The 18,907-nt window shown below is 43.4% G+C and overlaps 1 protein-coding gene across 3 annotated transcripts in view; it reads left to right on the top strand.

Moving 5' to 3' along the window:
- The first annotated feature begins 780 nt into the window (after positions 1-780).
- ep300b (E1A binding protein p300 b) overlaps positions 781-18,907 on the top strand; it is a 29,214-nt gene continuing 11,087 nt past the window's right edge. Inside the window, exons 1-20 of one of the 3 annotated variants that reach the window (XM_053637745.1) lie at positions 781-2,022; positions 2,134-2,675; positions 3,896-4,293; positions 5,724-5,888; positions 8,365-8,563; positions 9,439-9,552; positions 9,652-9,840; positions 11,780-11,879; positions 11,996-12,127; positions 12,214-12,331; positions 13,341-13,443; positions 13,539-13,616; positions 13,953-14,002; positions 14,356-14,460; positions 14,676-15,011; positions 15,171-15,413; positions 15,510-15,672; positions 16,444-16,562; positions 16,667-16,906; positions 18,454-18,542. In XM_053637745.1, coding sequence (XP_053493720.1) covers positions 2,582-2,675; positions 3,896-4,293; positions 5,724-5,888; positions 8,365-8,563; positions 9,439-9,552; positions 9,652-9,840; positions 11,780-11,879; positions 11,996-12,127; positions 12,214-12,331; positions 13,341-13,443; positions 13,539-13,616; positions 13,953-14,002; positions 14,356-14,460; positions 14,676-15,011; positions 15,171-15,413; positions 15,510-15,672; positions 16,444-16,562; positions 16,667-16,906; positions 18,454-18,542 — 3,035 coding nt within the window. In that variant the 5' untranslated portion in view covers positions 781-2,022; positions 2,134-2,581. Of the gene's footprint in view, positions 2,676-3,895; positions 4,294-5,723; positions 5,889-8,364; positions 8,564-9,438; positions 9,553-9,651; positions 9,841-11,779; positions 11,880-11,995; positions 12,128-12,213; positions 12,332-13,340; positions 13,444-13,538; positions 13,617-13,952; positions 14,003-14,355; positions 14,461-14,675; positions 15,012-15,170; positions 15,414-15,509; positions 15,673-16,443; positions 16,563-16,666; positions 16,907-18,453; positions 18,543-18,907 lie in introns of all 3 variants that reach the window. The other 2 variants (XM_053637744.1, XM_053637746.1) reach the window with 2 other exon arrangements.

Here is an 18,907-nt window from a genome sequence, read left to right as displayed (position 1 = left end):
GCAAATTTACTGGCCTGCCTCAACATTTTCATCAACATTAACCGTTTCTTTAACACTAAACGCCCCTCAAGGCAACATAATCTCTCGATACCGTGACTCTCTTCACCCTCATGTTATTCCCTAATAATGCAGGTACAAACACCTGAATGAACAAAAAAAAATCCATCATTGTTCAGAACTCAAATTTATCTAATGGAGCAAAAAAGGCCGAGGTTCTCGAGATGGGGTCTGAGCCGTGACTCATTTTTCAACGTCGGTTAATAAATTAAACTGTATATTCAGGTGCAAGATAATGTGTGGTTTTTATTCACAAGTATGTGATTGGGTTCTGAAATGGTATAATTACATAATATATATATTTTCCTGTACTGTGACATAGAAAAAAGGATAAGACGTTTAGAGACATGAAAAAGGCTGTTTGTTTTTTTGGAGGGATGATTTCGGAAAAGCAGGAATTTTAAATGGATTTCAAGTGATTAAACTAACAACATGGACCATTTATTAAGTGTCCAGCCAACTTTTCATTTGCCCAATGTCAGGGCAGTTCACCTAATAGCTACTCTTTCCTTATGTTGTTGTTGTTGATGTTGTTTTAAATAAGTACGATAATAATATTATGAAACTTGACGAAAAAATGAGGAATTATCGTTGAATTGTTCTAACTATCGTGATATTCACGATGAATTCACAGTGGCCTGTCAGTGTTCCTCTCAGAGACACGGTCTCGTTTCATCACCGTTGTGATTTCTTCACAAAAAAACAACAACAAAAAACAATATAAAACCGAATCAAAAACCAAAACATAAATCGAGGAGCTTTCAAATCCGAAATAATCCGGGAAAAGCCGAGCACCGACACCGGATCCTTCTCCTTTACCCCCTCCTTTTCCCCTGTAATGTACCTCCAACCCTCCCTCTTTCCCTTCAGTGCCAAAAGGAGGAGAAACAACAAGCCGCCATTTTGTTTTGTGCGGCCAGAGGAGCGGAGGAGGCACGAGAGGCAGACCGAAAAGAGCCGCTCCAACCCCGGCTACGGCGCGCACCGAGATCCGCCGTCTTCTCAAAGAACAAGAGAAAGACGAAAGGAAGGAATAAAACCGAAAGGTGGAAATAAAATATAGAAAAATTCACTCGGTGAAAATCTGAAGAAGAGGCGGAAGGGGATTTAAAAAAAAAAAAAAAAAAAACGGGAGGAAAAAAAAACCCTGCGGAGGGACAACAGACGGAGAGAAAGAGGAAAGAGGAAAATAAATAAATAATTGTTTCTTTTACACTTTTTTTTCGTCGGCGAGTACGGAATGGATGCACTGCTCGCGAAATGAAAAGACGGAGGACGGCGTAAAAGTGAAGGACGTCCACAACAAAGTGAAGAAAAGAACCGAGAAGAAGTGAGAGAAAGAAGGGAGAAATGAAGGCGCAGGGGGTCACGGCACCAGAAAAGCCTGGGACGCATTTATCAGAACCCCGTAAAATCGCGGAGTGCATCTCGGATCTGATCTAAAATCTTCTCCATTAACGCAACTGCATTCAGTCTCCCCCTGTTTCATCCCCGTCGATGTGTTCTTCTCCTCACCTGATTGCTCGCGGATTTGTTCCCCATTTCTTCTACTCGCAAGCTTGATTAGAGTTGGTTTGAACCACAAAGTGAGCACATCCATCCAGCACTGCCACGGTTCTCCACTGTCCCCCAATAACACTACTGCAGAAAAACAAAAAACAGAGTCTTTATCAAAGTAAATGACTTAATTGGACATGAGAGTTTTTGTTTGATGTCTATGTACTGAGACATCAGATCCTGAACTGCAGATGATTTCTTTGCATGCATGAGCATTGGTACGTTGTGGTGCATGTAGGAGGACGGTTCTTTTGAGCTTTTTTAGCTTTAGATCCATGCGAATGCGTGCGAGAGATGCAGCCCTGCACGTTTCGCTCCATCCTGTCACAAAAACACTAAAGTGCTTTCAAAAACACGAGTGTTCATGGAGTTGGTGGTGCATCTGGACGGTTCTTCAGCACTTCAGCGGTATTGTGTAGCAGTTGGTTTGTTTTATTAGTACTGCAGATGGCTTTATCTGGACTGAGTCAAGTTTCTTTGAACGTTGTTGCATGAACTGTGATTTGTGTCCTTTTGAAGTTGCTGTGTCGATGAGGCGAGATTTGAGGACGTCCCGGACGACTTCTGGAATCGAACGATTAACCGAACGAATAAGCTGGAGACAGGTGGCGCTGACTGCCATGGAGAATTTCTGGATTGTGGACGTTTTCGGGACCACCGCGTGAGGCGAATTTCATGACACGGACACACGAGTTCTGCTCAGCTTCTGACTGCGTTGAGTCCCCAGTTCGATTGGCGTCCCAGCCAAAGCTCCAGCATCCAAAACACTATGATAATTCAGAGACGTCCAAGGCGGAACAAAATCACCACGATTTCTCTAGAATTTATCTAAATCAATGAGTTTGACCTTTCCTTCATTGGGTCTATGAAAGTGGACAGAGTTCCTAGAATATTTACGCACTCAGACGAGTGAATTTTCCTATCCCGTGCGGATATATATGCTTTAATACAGAATCGGTGGAGAAATATGGCCGATAATGTTTTGGACTCGGGGCCGTCTTCAGCCAAAAGGCCTAAATTGTCCTCGCCCGCTCTGTCTGGTTCTGCGAGCGATACGAATGGTATAGTAGTGTTTGCTTTAATTCTGTTCAGGTTATAGCTACATTTAAGCTATCGACTAATTGTGATTTGTACGTACGCCTTTATTGTGTGTTACATTACATCAAATTTCCTTCCCCAGGTGGTGCAACATTATATCTATTTCCTAAATTGAGATGGCTGGGTTTTCGTTGGTTTTTTTGGTCAACAATCTACTACTAGTTGCTATCACATTTTCTTAGCTGCCCAGGTAACTCCGCCCAATTAGGCCCAGCCTCCCAAAATTTTAAGTTGTTGTTGTATTGGAACGATGTGAATGATGACACATTTCTACTTTAACATCAAATTTTATAGATTAATACTACTATTTTACAAAACCGTAACTTCTAGCGTTATCTGCAGGTGGTTGAAGATTTCAGTGTTTGGGTTTTTAAATTTTTTGTACGATTGCTTGCAACAAATTATCGTCAAACCAAAGCCCCTTCCTTACTTTTGAATAACTTCGTCATAATGCATATCTGACACACAGTTTGCACTTAAAATGTGCAGATGTCTCCAACGAGAATGACTGGACAATCATTTTTATAGTAATGTTGCCCAATTTCTCAGGAACGTTTGTGTTGTTCTGAAGAAATGTGCCTATTTCAGCTCGTTTTTACCTATTGTTGCTCTGAACCATGTGGTTTTCATTAGCATGTCCATCTATTCAGTGGTGTGGACGAGGGGTAAAGCTATTCCAGTTAATAGGACACTGCATAGGTAGTCTACTGTAACTACAGCTGTTTTAAGCTCCCTTATTTTGGGGCTAATTGGAAAAGACGCCAACTTTGATGCCTGTAGAAGGGATGGGCAATACCACAAAAATGACAACATATTTTTTCACAGTACAGGATATACCCGTAGTGCTGCATTCCACACTTGTTTAAATATCTATTAATTTAACATCTATAAAAATTATATTTTATACAATAATACCTGGGATGTCTCAGAACTGTACATTGTGGCCAAATTGATCAGAATATTGGTGTCCTATTGAGACATTATAACTAGCCCAATTATTGGGCACGTTATATATGTAGTATATGATGATAATGTTTATTATCCCATTTGCTTTGCAGGCCAAGAAGGTAATTTATAAATAATTCTAATTAATAGTTTGAATGTGAAGTTCTGTAGTCTATATATATCAGATAGACAGATTAAACATTCTGCACAGCATTTATCTCTTAATTCTCTTCCTCAGACTTCAGTTCCCTCTTTGACCTGGAGCATGACCTCCCTGATGAGCTCATCAGTTCATCTGACTTGGCATTGCCTAACGGAGGGGTCGAGGTGTGCCAGCCTTCCTCCCTCGGCCCGATCCAGGACACAGTCGCCAAACACAAGCAGCTGTCCGAGCTCCTCTGCTCCGCCTCGCAGCAGCAGCAGCAGGCAGGTATGATGGCGTCGGCCGGCTTTAACAGGCCAATGATGGCAGCGCAGAAAGGAAACGTGCAGACGCAGGGCATTATGGGAGGGCAGGCCATGAACGGGGTACCCAGGATGGGGTACGTCAACGCTAATCCTGGCATGAACATGGCCGATCCTCTACAGCAGCAGCAGCAGCAGCTCAGAGCTCAGCAACCTGGAGCCGTTAACAAGGTAAATTGCATTAATACTACTGTTAATAATAAATATCATTGAGGTCCAAGCACTTTTTAGGTTTATCTCTTAATTATAGTGATGATAAATATAGCCGCAAGCAGTCATCGGGGTCCAGGCACTTTCTTGGTTTGTTTTTTTAATCAGTCCCTCCCAGATTTTGCGATCACAGGAATTAACGCAAAATCAAGGAAACTCCACGATGTTCTGAGGAGCTTGCAATTTTTTAGTCTTGCAAGTGCAGGTTTGGGCCAAAACGTTTCATCATCACAACATGCATTCAGCCAAAACCCTCTAAGATTCATGTGCTTCGAACATAAGTACAGCTAAGAGGTCTCATTTACCAACAAACATCACTGTTAAAGACCGTGCTAAACAATTTTTTGCGATTTAGTCAATTTGAGTAGTTTTCCGCAAAAAAAATCCTCAAACATTTTTGGCTGCAGCAATCCCAAATAAACTCTGTGAAATCCTGTACTGACTGATTTAATACTAATAATTAATGATAACAATAACAATGATATAGCTGCAAGCAATATCGGGTCCAAGCATTTTTTTTGTTTGTCTGTCTTCACCTGAACTGAATATATCTTTAAGATTTGGTCACGATAAGGCAGTGCAACATTACTGTATTTGAAATCATTTGAGACCATTATTATTTTTCTGTTTTATCCTGAGTATAGGATAGGATTCAGATTTTAGTAAGTTGATTCTTTACCTTTATGTTTTTACTCATGATCATGTTTTAGCAAAGGATCAGAATTAATAAGTACAAAAATCCAACCAGAAAATACTAATACTCTGTTAGTAAATATTTGATACGTAAATCGTTTTTTAAAGTGTATGTTTCTTTCAAAATAAATTAAAATCTTTTTTTATTCATTCGTTCTAATTTTATATTCTGTCCAAAGTCAGAATGTGTTTTAATAAACCTCAAACCTTGAAACTAAATAATTAAAGTGTAATTTTAGTTAGGCCGAGTCTTTCTTTAGTAATTTCCCAGTATGTCTCGGGGAAATGTTCACCCCCAACGAATTTGCCTCATTTCCACTTTAGCTACACTGCTTGGGTGGTTCAACTGTTAGCCTCACTCATTAACTAACTTATGTTCTGCATTTATTTTCCGGTTGCGTACCAAAAGCGTTATCACGAATTTAATCATTGGAACGGTGAGCAGATCATGTGTTTGCCTCCCGATGTCGAAAACACAAAATCCCGGGATGCATTTTTAACGTGTTAATAATGTGATTTAATCCTATTTGCCTGATAATATATGAAATATTTCACTCTGAATTTTTAGTTCAATATAGTTTGATTTGTTGTCATTGTAAATAATATATTTCTACTGCTATACATCTTGTGCCATTGTTATTTTTGAGTATTAAATAGATCTTTCTCTCGCTCTCTCTCTCTCTCTCTCTCTCTCTCAGATGAACATGATGGCTGGTGCAGGCTCTGGCCCATTCATGCCACCTTACTCCCATAGTGGAGCTCAGTCATCTCTTGCCCCGTCTCTCCAGAATAAAGCGCCTCAGAACCTCTCACAGTTCAGCGTGGATCAGAAAGCCCAGCCTGGTCAGAGTGTCCCCGGCCTGGTGAGCTGCATCATGGGAAATGACGTGCTTACTGTCACGTGTATACTAGCGGTGTGGTTATATACTAAAGCGTGATATAGTTATGTGGTATACACAAGTGAATCAAACGTCTTTTTAGCTAGCAGGAGCAGTTCTTTTCGTAGATTCTTCAGACGTTGGGTCAGAATTATCTGGCTAATGTAACATGCGTTCGTGTGTATGTGCAGTGGAAATTAAAATTAGTTGTTTTTTTGTGGTAAAAAAAAAAAGTCATATCAGATCAAATAATACAGCAACCAACAAAATTCAAGTGAAAAACAAATATAAACGTTTTAGGATGGGGGAACCAATAACCTGGTTGCATAAGTGTGCACACCCCTAAACTAATACTTTGCTCCTGTTACTTGTAATACAGCACTCAGTGTTTTGGGTAAAACTTAGCACATCTTCATTGCTTCATTTGGCAATTTTATCTGAATTTCCCCAGTGTGGGATCAATAAAGTTTATCTTATCTTATTCCTGCATTCCTCATGCCTTGTAAGTGGTAACGTGCACAATGTCATAACGTCATTTCCCACCTCGGGTCGTTCAGGATGTGCAAAGTGGGGAGAAAAACATGGACGCCTCTGCAAAAGCATGCATTTTGTTTGCTCAGTCAGAACCTGTAAAGCTCATAAAAAGCTAGTTTGAGCGCACTTCTACAGTTCCAGGCCTGAGTGGCTACTGGTTCTGTTTCTACTGTAGTGATCTTCAAACATTCAGGCAACGTTTCAGACTGAAATCGCAGCAAAGCAACAACAGCGCGCAATAACCACTAGCTAGCTAACTATAGTGATGACTCTAACGCTCCTGATTATCTTCTCAAAACAGTGATCATTATGGTCAGTGTTATAGATTTAACCGAGTACTGTGTTGATATATGACCTGATCTAAAGCCTGTACTGCTGTAAACTGATTTAAATGTAGAGAAGGGGAACTTTACACTGTTCACAGTGTTAGCGGCCATGTTGATTTGATCTCGCTCAGTAAACAGGGAAGGAACTAAGACCGCCCCATGCTGAAAGGGCATTTTCTGTGTTTCTCCCCAGTTGTAGGTGGGAGATTACAAGTTGTTATTCCACTTTTCCTTGCAAAAATGCTCCAGATGTATCAAATTACAAGCGGATCGCCTGTATACAGCCCTCTTCGAGTTGTTCCAGAGGTTTTTGGTAGGCTTTAGATCTGAGCTCTGACTGGGCCACTCCTAAACCCTAATCTTCTCCTGAAGCCATTCTTTTGTTGACTTGGATTCATGCTTTGGATCGTTATCGTGCTGGAAGGTAAAATTTTTCTTCAGCTAACAGCGAGACCTGAGGGTTTTCTGCCAAAACAGATCGGTACTTGGAGCTATCCATGATTCCCTCTATCTTGACTACAGCCCCAGTCCAAACTGAAGAGAAGCAGAACCATAGCGTGATGCTGCCACCACTGTGCTTCACTGTGGCTGTGGTGTTCTGTGCGTCTTGTTTTGGGCCATATATTTTAGAATTATGTCCAAAAAGTTCTTCCTTGGTTTCATCAGACAATGGTTTGGGGTGATTCAGTCGAGCTTGGATGTTTTTTTGTGGTGAGAGAGGGCTTCCATCTAGCCGCCCTACCCCATAGCCCTGCCGTGAAGAATACGAGAGATTGGTGTCACATGCAAAGAGTAATCACGTGTTAGATGTTCCTGCAGCTCCTTTAATGTTGCTGCAGGTCTTCCGGGAGCCTCCCTGGTAAGTTTTCTTCTTGTTCTTGGTGAAGTCACCGTGGTGCTCCATTTTCTCCACTTGTTGATGATGGCCTTCACGGTGTTCCATGGTACATCTAATGTTTTGGAAGTTATTTTGTACCCCTCTCCTGATCGATATCTTTCCAAAGTGAGATCTGCTACATGCTCTGTAAGCTCTTTGGCTTCGGCAGTCGGACGAAACCAGGAAGACGTGAAGAAAACGCTCAGAAACAGCTGGTCTTTATTTGGGGTTAATCAGAATCACTTCAGCGATGATGGCTGTATGATAATTATTTTTGAACATGAGTCTGAATTTAACTGGTTGATTCTGAGCACAATCACAAGACCCATTATATAAAGGTGTGCACACTTATGCATCCAGTAATTTTTTTCTTAATATTTTATCTTATTTTGTTGGTTGCTGCATCACATTAAAGGTGGGAAAAGATTTGTTAATTTAACTTAGCTTTCAGTTTTTTACGTCACAAAGACCTGCTGTTTTAACCCGGGGTTAAGTTAGTTAGCTGTGTTACCGAGTGAACTGTCTAGTTGTGTTCATTACCTGGTTATATATTGTTAATATATCGTACCCGAGTGAGCGATGGTGAACAGATAGTTGTTTACAGTGTGATGACGCTGAAGAGTGACACTACAAAGGCAGCAGATCCAGAACGGAACACAGTAACACTATAGGACGCAGTAAGTCTACGTCTGGGTGAATTTTCATGTGAATTTGTTTTGCGCAGGCGGTGGCGCCCCCTGTGGCTGACCCTGAGAAGAGGAAGTTGATCCAGCAGCAGCTCGTTCTCCTGCTTCACGCTCATAAGTGTCAGCGTCGGGAGCAGAGTAACGGAGAGCTGTCTCACTGCAGCCTGCCTCACTGCAGGACCATGAAGAACGTCCTCAATCACATGACCCACTGTCAGGCCGGGAAAACCTGCCAGGGTCTGTCTCTCTACCTGTCTCGCTCTCTGTCCTCAGTGACACTCACTATTGGCCTGTCTCTTTCTCTCTATGTCTAGTCTTCTGTCTGTCACCCTGCCCGTCTGTGAGTCATTCTGTTCTCTTGTCTGTAGACCTGTCTGTCAGTAAGAACTGTCTGTGGGTTTGTTTGTCTCTAGACTTGTCTGTCTGTCGTACTGCATGTCTGCTGTCCTGTTTGTCTGTCTTTCTCAGTCTCTCTGTCTGTCTCTGTGTCTGTTGTTTTCTTTCTTGTGCCACCTGTTCCATTTTGTACCTCTCTGTCTGTCTATCATTCTCTCCATCACTCAGCAGAGATAATAACAGATGTTTTTTTTTTTTAAAAAAAAACAAGGATTCAAGTACATGTTTATACACATTTTCAGTCCTTCCAGGATTTTGTGATGGCAGAAATTAACGTGAAATCAAGCAAACTCCATGATATTCGGAGGAGCTTGCGATTTTTCAAAAGTACCGCAGATTTTCCGCGGGTTTGGGCCGAGACGCATCATGTGACGTCATGAAAACGTGCATTTATCTAATGTCCTCTTCGACTCGTGTGTGCTGAATCAAACATCCCTGTGAAAGAGTGCGCAGAACTATTTCGTGTGATTGTGATTTCGCCAGTTCGAGTAGTTTTCCGCAAAAAGAGCACAAAAAAACTCTACAAGTTGCATCGCAGATTTAAAAATAAAAAAAAAAAAGCTTATGCAAAATCGGATGTTTTTGGCCTCAAAGATCACAGAAAAAAAACCTGACGAAATCCTGAACCGACCGATTTATACACACACTTATACATGTAACTTCATAATACAGTGTGTGAGAACTCTCTCTCTCTCCCTCTCTCTCTCTCTGTGCAGTGGCTCACTGTGCGTCGTCGAGGCAGATCATCTCTCACTGGAAGAACTGCACACGGCACGACTGTCCCGTCTGTCTGCCTCTGAAAAATGCAGGAGACAAGAGGAACCAGCAATGTGTGTATATGCACACACAAACACACACACACACACACACACACACAGTTTTCATTAATGGGATGGATCCATGTTAAATCTGCGATTCTCTTCCTGCAGCTCTGTTAGGTGGAGCCAGTGTGGCGGTGGGTGGGTCTGTGGGTGGCTCTGCCCCCTGTGCCCCTCCCTCAGGACCTAATCTGAACTCGGCGGGTCAGATAGACCCAAGCTCCATCGAGAGAGCATACGCCGCGCTTGGGCTCAGCTATACGGGCCAGACGGGTCAGATCACACCCTCTACTGCCACGGGTGTGTGTGTGTGCGCAATGAAAAATCCCATGTTTTACTTTTAGTCATCTTTCAAAAAGCAGGTTTGCTAAACTGTGAGGGTTATAAAAAAGAAAAGAACAGAAAATAACAACCAAATAAGGAACATGGATAATGTAAAGAATCAGATGTCTGTGAGAATCCATAGGGATTCTTCTTCTTAGTCTTCTGCTTCTTCTTAGTCTTCTTCCTCTTCTTCTTCTTAGTCTTCTTCCTCGTCTTCTTCCTCCTCTTCTTCTTCTTAGTCTTCTTCCTCTTCTTCTTCTTAGTCTTCTTCCTCGTCTTCTTCCTCTTCTTCTTAGTCTTCTTTCTCTTCTTCTTCCTCTTCTTAGTCTTCTTCCTCTTCTTCTTCTTTTTAGTCTTCTGCTTCTTCCTCTTCTTCTTCTTAGTCTTCTTCCTCGTCTTCTTCCTCTTCCTCTTCTTAGTCCTCTTCCTCTTCTTCTTCTTAGTCGTCGTCTTCTTCTTAGTCTCCTTCCTCTTCTTCTTTTTAGTCTTCTGCTTCTTCCTCTTCTTCTTCTTAGTCTTCTTCCTCGTCTTCTTCCTCTTCTTCTTCTTAGTCCTCTTCCTCTTCTTAGTCCTCTTCCTCTTCTTCTTCTTAGTCGTCTTCTTCTTCTTAGTCTCCTTCCTCTTCTTCTTCTTAGTCTTCTTTCTCTTCTTCTTCTTAGTCTTCTGCTTCTTCTTTACTCTTCTTCCTCCTCTTCTTCTGCTTCTTAGTCTTCTTCCTCTTCTTCTTCCCCTTAGTCATCGTCTTCTTCTTCCGCTTAGTCTTCTTCTTCTTAGTCTTCCGCTTCCTCCTCTTCTTCTTCTTCCTCTTAGTCTTCCTCTTCTTCCTTTTAATCTTCTTCTTCCTCTTCTTCTTCCCCTTAGTCATCGTCTTCTTCTTCCTCTTGGTCTTCTTCTTCTTAGTCTTCCGCTTCCTCCTCTTCTTCTTCTTCCTCTTAGTCTTCCTCTTCTTCCTTTTAATCTTCTTCTTCCTCTTAGTCTTCTTCTTCTTAGTCTTCCACTTCCTCCTCTTCTTCTTCTTTGTCTTCTTCTTCCTCTTGGTCTTCCTCTTCTTATTCTTAGTCTTCTGCTATTCTGTCTTCTTAGTCGTCTTCTTCCTCTTGGTCTTCCTCTTCTTCTTCTTCCTCTTAGTCGTCCTCTACTTCATCTACCTCTTCTAGTCATCTGCTTCTTCTTAGCCTTCTTCCTCTTCTTTTTCATTTTAGTCTTCATCTTCTTCCTCTTAGTCTTCCTCTTCTTCTTCCTCTTAGTCGTCCTCTACTTCATCTACCTCTTCTAGTCATCTGCTGCTTCTTAGCCTTCTTCCTCTTCTTTTTCATTTTAGTCTTCATCTTCTTCCTCTTAGTCTTCCTCTTCTTCTTATTCTTCTTCCTCTTTTTCTTCTTCCTCTTAGTCCTCTTCTTCCACTTAGTCTTCCTCTTCTTCCCCTTAGTCTTCTTGTTCCTTTTCTTAGTCTTCTGATTCTTCCTCTTCTTCGTTGTCGTCGTCTTCCTCTTCTTCTTCTTAGTCTTATTCTTTTTTTATTGTGTATGAAGGAAAAACATCATGCTGTTAAATCTGCTGTTAGTGGGCAGTAGAGTTTTCTCGCTGCGCTGTTTATCCACTTCTACAGCAAACTCAACTATTTCTATTTTAAATTACCCTGTTTGTGTTATTTTCACCAAATACTGAGCTGCTGTTTCTTTTTATCGCTCGCTCTCTCTGTCTGTCATTCTCCATATTTGTCTGTCTTTTCTCTCTTTCTTACTGTCTCTTTCTGTCTCTTTTTCTTCTCGCTCTCTCTCTCTCTCTCTCTCTCTCTCTCTGTATATCTAGTGAGATTAGTCTCTGTTGGAGAAAATGACCGGTTATGTGATCAGTCTGTTGCTTGATATCCTGAATGTAGGGTGAGTTTCTGTGTCTCTGTGTCTCTGTGTAGGTGTTAATCAGGTTGGTGTTAATGGCGGTGTTCAGGCCCAAACCCAGCAGTCCAACCACCTACCAGATGCTCTGTTACACCGCAGCATCAGCACACACAGGTACACATCACTGTAACGGCGTACAGTCAGACTAATTTTATACCGTACTCATCACTTTAACATGAAAGCAGCATTAGTCCAGAAGATACGATAAAATACATCTCTTTCTCTTTCAGTCTGATGAGTGATGTAGGTGGGGCAGGGCCTATGAGTTCAGTTCCTCTAGCCACACCCCCTTCTGCAGGAATGAGGAAGAACTGGCATGAGGACATCACACAGGACCTGCGCAACCACCTCGTCCACAAACTGTGAGTCACACACACATGCAGAATGGAATAAGTCTTTTAAATTAAAATCCTATCTGAGGAACCCAATAACAACTCTGTGTGTGTAGGGTCCAGGCCATCTTCCCCACCCCGGACCCTGCAGCTCTAAAGGACAGGAGGATGGAGAACCTGGTGGCGTACGCACGCAAAGTGGAGGGAGACATGTACGAGTCCGCCAACAGCAGGGTGAGAACACACACACACACACACTGCATCCAAAAGAAATAAACTTTGGGTTCAGTAGCTTTCAGCAGTGCTACACACCTAGCCACAGAAACACCTCATTTCCTGTTTGAATTGCTAAGACTCGATGTGAACTATGGACCTGAATGGAGAGAACAGGGCGGTTCTGGTCCTGCTGAAGAATCCTGATGAACAGGAGAAACACACTTCCAAGTGAAGAGCTGAGAAATGAGAGCATTACAGTGTCGTACTGTGTGTGGTTATAAACGTGACAAATAAAATACAGTTGGAGTTGATTTGATTGTCCTATAGCCAGGTTTTGTGTCTTCTCAGAGGGGGAGTTCACCCTGTCTGATGAGGTGTGTGCTGATATGGCTGAGATACGGCCAGCATACGGCATACCGTATAATACTGTTAACATCCAACTGTCTCGCTCTCTCTTTTTGTTTCTGTCTCTCTTTTTCTCTCTTTTTGTTTGTCTGTCTTTTTCTCTTGTTTCTCTGTCTGTCTTTCACTCACTCACTCTTTTTCTCCCTTTCTTTTTCCTTTTCTGTCTCTCTCTCTCTTCCTTTCTCTCTTTCTGATTCTCTTCGTTTCTCTCTCTTTCTGTTTCTCTCACTCTGTTTCTTTCTTTGTTTCTCTGTCTCTCTCTTTCTGTTTCTCTTTGTTTCTCTCTCTTTCTGTTTCTCTCTCTGTTTCTCTCTCTCTCTTTCTGTTTCTCTCTCTCACACTCACTTACTGTTTCTCCCTTTCTTTTGTTCTCTCTCTCTCTCTTTTTCTCTCTCACGGTCTCCTTTTCTGTCTCTATCCCTCTCTCTCTCTTACTCTCTCTCTCCTTTTGTCTCTATCCTTTTCTCTCTTTCTGTTTCTCTCTATTGTTTCTCTGTCCCTTCTTTTTTATTTCTCTCTCTCACACTCACTCACTCTGTTTCTCCCTTTCTTTCGTTCTCTCTCTCACGCTCTCTCCTTTTTTGTCTCTATCCTTTTCTCTCTCTCTCTCTCTCTGTCTCAGGCTGAATATTATCACCTGCTTGCGGAGAAGATCTATAAGATCCAGAAGGAGTTGGAGGAGAAGAGGAAAACCCGACTGCAGAAACAGAGCACACACACAGAAAGTAAGTACACGCACACACACACACACACACACACGCTGTTATGTGTGTGTATATGAAATGAACGAGTGATGTTGATAATCTTCTCTCTCTGTCAGATGGTCCTCTGGCAGATCCGTCACTCCTTCGTCCCACTGGACCGAACCAGATGGTCAACAGAATGCCAAATCCTGCTGGTACACACACACACACACACACACACACACACACACACACACACACACACACACTAGTTTATGCAGCTCCCGAAGTATCAGTAGTTACGGTTGCTATTGGAGTCCAGCAGATGGCGCCGTGCTGATGTCTCTAACGCACTCCGACGAGCTTGTTAATGTAAATCGACAAAAAAATTTCAATATTAATAATTGATTATCAGTGTTAATTGATAGTAAGAGCCTAAACCAAGGAATTGGAGGCAAACAAAAAAGGAAAACGATGCATGCTCTCGTATTCTTGTTCAGCATAAATATACCTTTACCTCTGTAACCCTGCCCTTTTTTCCACCTGTGCAGGTATGAATCAGTTCAGTCAGATGGGAGCACAACCACAGCACATGAACCAGGTGAACTGAAGTGTTTTTTTTTTTCTTTCTCTTGGGAGGAAAATGGTGGAGGGAATATACGGCACATTGAGTATTAGAGCTGATATGATGTCATTAAAGAGGCCGTAAGCAACATTTGCGAAAAGGTCCGCTTCCTTGCGGAAGTGATTTTGATTGGATAAGATGGTCTGGATGGTGATTCCACAGGAAAGAAAATATTTTAAAGAGTACAAAGGTTGAAAAATAAGTGCCTCAGTGTTTAAATCTATAGCTATAAGCAGATAATAGGGTTAGGGTTAGTAAACCCTAACCCTTTATTATACTGTTCCCGTCTAACTGAAGTTAATTCTACTCTGTGGATGTGTTTTTATTAGCTGGGCATGCAAGGAGTACCTCGAATGACACAGCCCAACATGGCTCAGCTGCAAAACCAGTTCAACCAGAACCAGTTCCCGTTAGCCGGTTCCGTCCCAGTCCAGGTGAGCGGCCAATTAAGAATCGTTTTTCTGAGAGTGTTTTATTAAAAGTTTTAACGTTAGCATTGAGCCTAGTGTTCAGATTAGCCCTGTTAGCATGTGGTTCACGAGTCGTGACACAGTGCAGGCGTTTCTCAATATGGCGAAAGCTGCACGTTGTTAATAATTGTATAAAGTTTTACACTAATTTCTCTGCAAATGATCTCTCTCGTGTTCAGATGTCCACTCCACCACCACTGCTCAATAGTCCAGCAGTTCAGACTCCACCCACAAGTTCTACATCCAGCCTTCCACCCACTTCACAACTCCAGACTCCGCCCATCCACCAAACCACACCCTCACCAGCTGCCAGACTCACGCCCACCCCTCGTCAGACACCGCCCCCTTTGCCTGGCAATCAAACACCCCAGCCTCAAACGCCCAACTCTGCCATCATGGCCCCGCCCACCCCGCAGCAGCTGGACAGAGCCAATCAGATGCAGCCGCAGGGAGGCGGAGCTTCTGAAGCATTGTCTGTGCCTTCCCAGGATGTGAACACTCAGCCGCAGTGCTCAGTGAGTTACACTACGCTTTGTTCAATTTCAGCTTTGATCTCCATATATGTCAGTCTCTGTATCTCCGTATCTGTCGTTCTCTCTTTGCACGTTTCTACGTACGTGACTTTTCCTCATGGGCTGATCTGTAAACAGTCCTCTTTTTTTTCCTCCTCCCAGCCATATCAAAAGCCGTCCGTGATGACGGACGGTCCGACGTCAACCCCGGCCTCGGTGGGCTCCGTCGGCCCCGAGATGAACTCCGCCACTGAACCCGACCTAAAAATGGAGGTCAAAAAGCAGGAGGAAGAAGAAGAAGAAGAAGAGGAGGAGGAGGAAGAAGAGGAGGAGACTCAGGAGGAGGAGGCGAAAATGAAGATGGAAGCCGTGCAGGAGGAGGCGAAGGCTGAGGAGAAACCGGAGGTCAGAGAGACGTGACGTCGGATGTTAGTAAACGTTTCGTGAGACGTGTTTCTCCTGTCTGATTTTGTAAACGCTGTCCTCCTGTTGGTGGTGTAGATTAAGAAGGAGGAGCCAGAGGCAGAGTCGTGTAAGGCGGAGCCGATGGAGGCATCGACGGGGGAGACGGGAGAAGACAAGAAGCCTGAGATAAAGTGCGAGCCCAAAGAGGAAAAAGAGGCGACAAACGACTCGTCCACCAACACAGAGAGCAAGAAGAAGAGTAAGAACACACACACACACCTCACACACACCAAGCTTCTCAAAGCATTTTAAAAAAATTATTTCACACATGAAGCAATAAAATCCAACAATATAACGTCTATCTCAACAAATTATGAGCTCTGTTGTAGTGTTGATGAGTGTCACAGGGTTATACTACTGGAACTCTTGTACACGTACGCCAATACGGAAACCACGGGGAGTGTGTGAGCTTCTGGAGCAGGAGAAGGTGGTCTCTGAAGGTCTCCAAGGGCTTTAGATGATTGATGCATGTGTACTGTAAGGTGTACTGGGGTCAAACTGAGAATTGTTTTAATTTCTTATCAAAAAGTTAAAAATTATTATTATTATTATTTTAAATAGTACAACGTGGCAGTTTCTACTCCTGCCTCACTTGATCCTCGTTGATCATCAGCGTAAAAACCCTGCTTAACTTTAATTCACCGTCTGGCTCCGCCTGCTTTGCTTTGCTAACAGTTGCTCCGTTTCCTGTAGCAGCGTTAGCAGAGTACAGTGTGTGTGCGTCCCGTAATTATACTTGTTAGACGTATTATTTCTCTTTGTTTCGCTTTAATCTTTCATCAGAGCAATTCCTAGGTAGAAGCAGATGTTTAGGGCTCTCGAGCCACCAGGGGGCATCGTAAGAATGCTCTAGTAATATCCTGTGGTTAAATGGATGATCAGGTTGTTGGCAAGGTTCAGGCTTTCTCAGGGAACGTCCTTGTGGTGCTTCAAAAACGGCTGTAACGGTGTAACTGTGTCTCCGCCTCAGTCTTTAAGCCGGAGGAGATGCGTGAGGTCCTCATGCCCACGCTGGAGGCGCTCTACAAGCAGGATCCCGAGTCTCTGCCCTTCCGCCAGCCCGTTGACCCGCAGCTACTCGGTATCCCGGTACGTACACCAGCACCACCGCCGCCGCTCGGCGCCGCTGTTATAACTCCCATGACTCGGACTTCACTGTAACCTCCCTCTCGTTCCTCTCCTCTCCTCTGCAGGACTACTTTGACATCGTGAAGACTCCGATGGACCTGTCCACCATAAAGCGGAAGCTGGACACGGGTCAGTACCAGGAGCCGTGGCAGTACGTGGACGACATCTGGCTGATGTTCAACAACGCCTGGCTCTACAACCGCAAGACCTCACGTGTGTATAAGTACTGCTCCAAACTGGCCGAGGTGTTCGAGCAGGAGATCGACCCCGTCATGCAGGGCCTGGGCTTCTGCTGCGGGAGGAAGGTGAGCGTGGGTAACATCCGGCATCGTGGTGAAGGGAAACAAATTTACAAATGATTTCTGGGAACATTGTTAATTTGCTGCAGTTTTTTTTTTTCTCCAAATTTGCGATGCGACTTGTGTGCTTTTTTTTTTTTTTTTTTTTTTTGCGGAAAGCTAGTCGAGTTTATGGAATTGCAAATCGCACAGAAATGTTTGTGTGTTGGTAAACGAGACGTTTTAGCTGTACTCGTGTTCGAGGCACGTGAATTGAAGACGGCATCGGCTGAATGCGCTTTATAAATGGTAGATTTTTAACCTTTAGCGGTTCTACAAAGCGCTTTACGCTGTTTCTCATTCACACACACACTCACACACCAATGGCAGCAGAGCAGCTTGGGGTTCGGTGTCTCGCCCGAGGACGCTTCAGCTTGTGGGGACACATGGGCCGGGGATCAAACCCACAACCCTGCGATTAGTGGACAACCCGCTCTACCACCTGAGCCACAGCCGCACAGACGTCGTGATGACGTCACACCATGCGTCTCGGCCCAAATCTGCGGAACATTTGCGGTAATTTAGAAAAATGACGAGCTCCTCCAAACATCGCGGAGTTTTCTTGATTTTTTTGCGTTCATTTCTGCGGTGGTGGAATCCTGGAGGGACTGACATGTGCTGATTTAACATTTAAAGCAAGTATACAGAGATTTATGTGTGTTTAAGGAAAAAGAGTCTTTGTTAGCGACATCATGCATGTAGCTCGAGCGCAAGACAGCCAATCACGTCGTGTAGATTCGGTTAGTTTTATTTTGCCTGATTGTTACTTCAAATCGTTAAATATCATTAATATGGGTTTAATTATGAACACCATTCTGTCTCTCTCTCGTTCTCTCTCTCTCTTTCTCGCTCTTTCTCTTGCTCTCGCTCGCTCTCTCTCGCTCTTTCTCCTGCTCTCGTTCTCTCTCTCGTTCCCGCTCTCTCGTTCCCTCTCTTGCTCTCGTTCTCTCTCTCGTTCCCTCTCTCTCGCTCTTTTTTTCTCTCTCGTTCCCTCTCTCTTTCTCGCTCTCTCTTGCTCTCATTCTCTCTCGTTCCCTCTCTCTCGCTCTTTCTCTCTCTCTCGTTCCCTCCCTCGTTCTCGCTCTTTCTCTTGCTCATGCTCGCTCTCTCTCTCTCGTTCTCTCTCTCTCGCTCGCTCTTTCTCTTTCTCTCGTTCTCTCTCTCACTCTTTCTCTTTCTCTCATTCCCTCTCTCATTCTCGCTCTCTCTTGCTCTCGTTCTCTATCTCTCATTCTCTCTCGCTCTCTCTCTTGCTCTTGTTCTCTATCTCTCACGCTCTCTCTCGGGTGCTCTCTCTCGCTCTCTCTTGCTCTCTTTCTCTACCCCTCTCTCTTTCTTTCTCGTGCTCTTTCTCGCTCTCTCTCGCTCTCTTTCTCACTCGCTGTCTTTCTCACTCTTTCTCTTGCTCGCTCTTTCTTGCTCTCTTTCGCGCGCTCTCGCTCTTGCTCTCACTTGCTCTCTCTCTCGCTCTGTCTCGCGCTCTCTCACTCTCTATCTCTCTCGCTCTATCTCAGCTGGAATTTTCTCCTCAAACTCTGTGCTGCTACGGGAAACAACTCTGTACAATCCCTAGAGATGCTGCCTACTTCAGCTACCAAAACAGGTCAGTCTCTCTCTCACACACACATACACACACACTCCTTATTCAGCTTCATTCCTCATATACCACAGCCTGACCGTTACAAACATCGCCATCGTTCCCCTTTTTAAACTAAAAACATTCTGATGATAATTGTCAGGATTTCCAGCGTTAATAAAAACAGAATTTTGTTGCGTATTCGAGTGTTTACATCATCACCTCCATGTTACTGTGAGTCTGTCACACTGTATGTGTGTGTGTGCGTGTGCGTGTGTTTTTAGCGCCACTAGAGTATCTGTAAGTTGATTATTTTCCTATAACAGCACGTCCCAGACTGTTTTATTCCTCTCACGCCACCAATTATTTACCAACAGTTCAAGTTATTGTAG

Source organism: Ictalurus furcatus, chromosome 12 (assembly GCF_023375685.1).
Source record: "Ictalurus furcatus strain D&B chromosome 12, Billie_1.0, whole genome shotgun sequence".
In the NCBI taxonomy this organism is placed as follows: Eukaryota; Metazoa; Chordata; class Actinopteri; order Siluriformes; family Ictaluridae; genus Ictalurus; species Ictalurus furcatus.
This window is presented reverse-complemented; position numbering and strand designations above follow the sequence as displayed.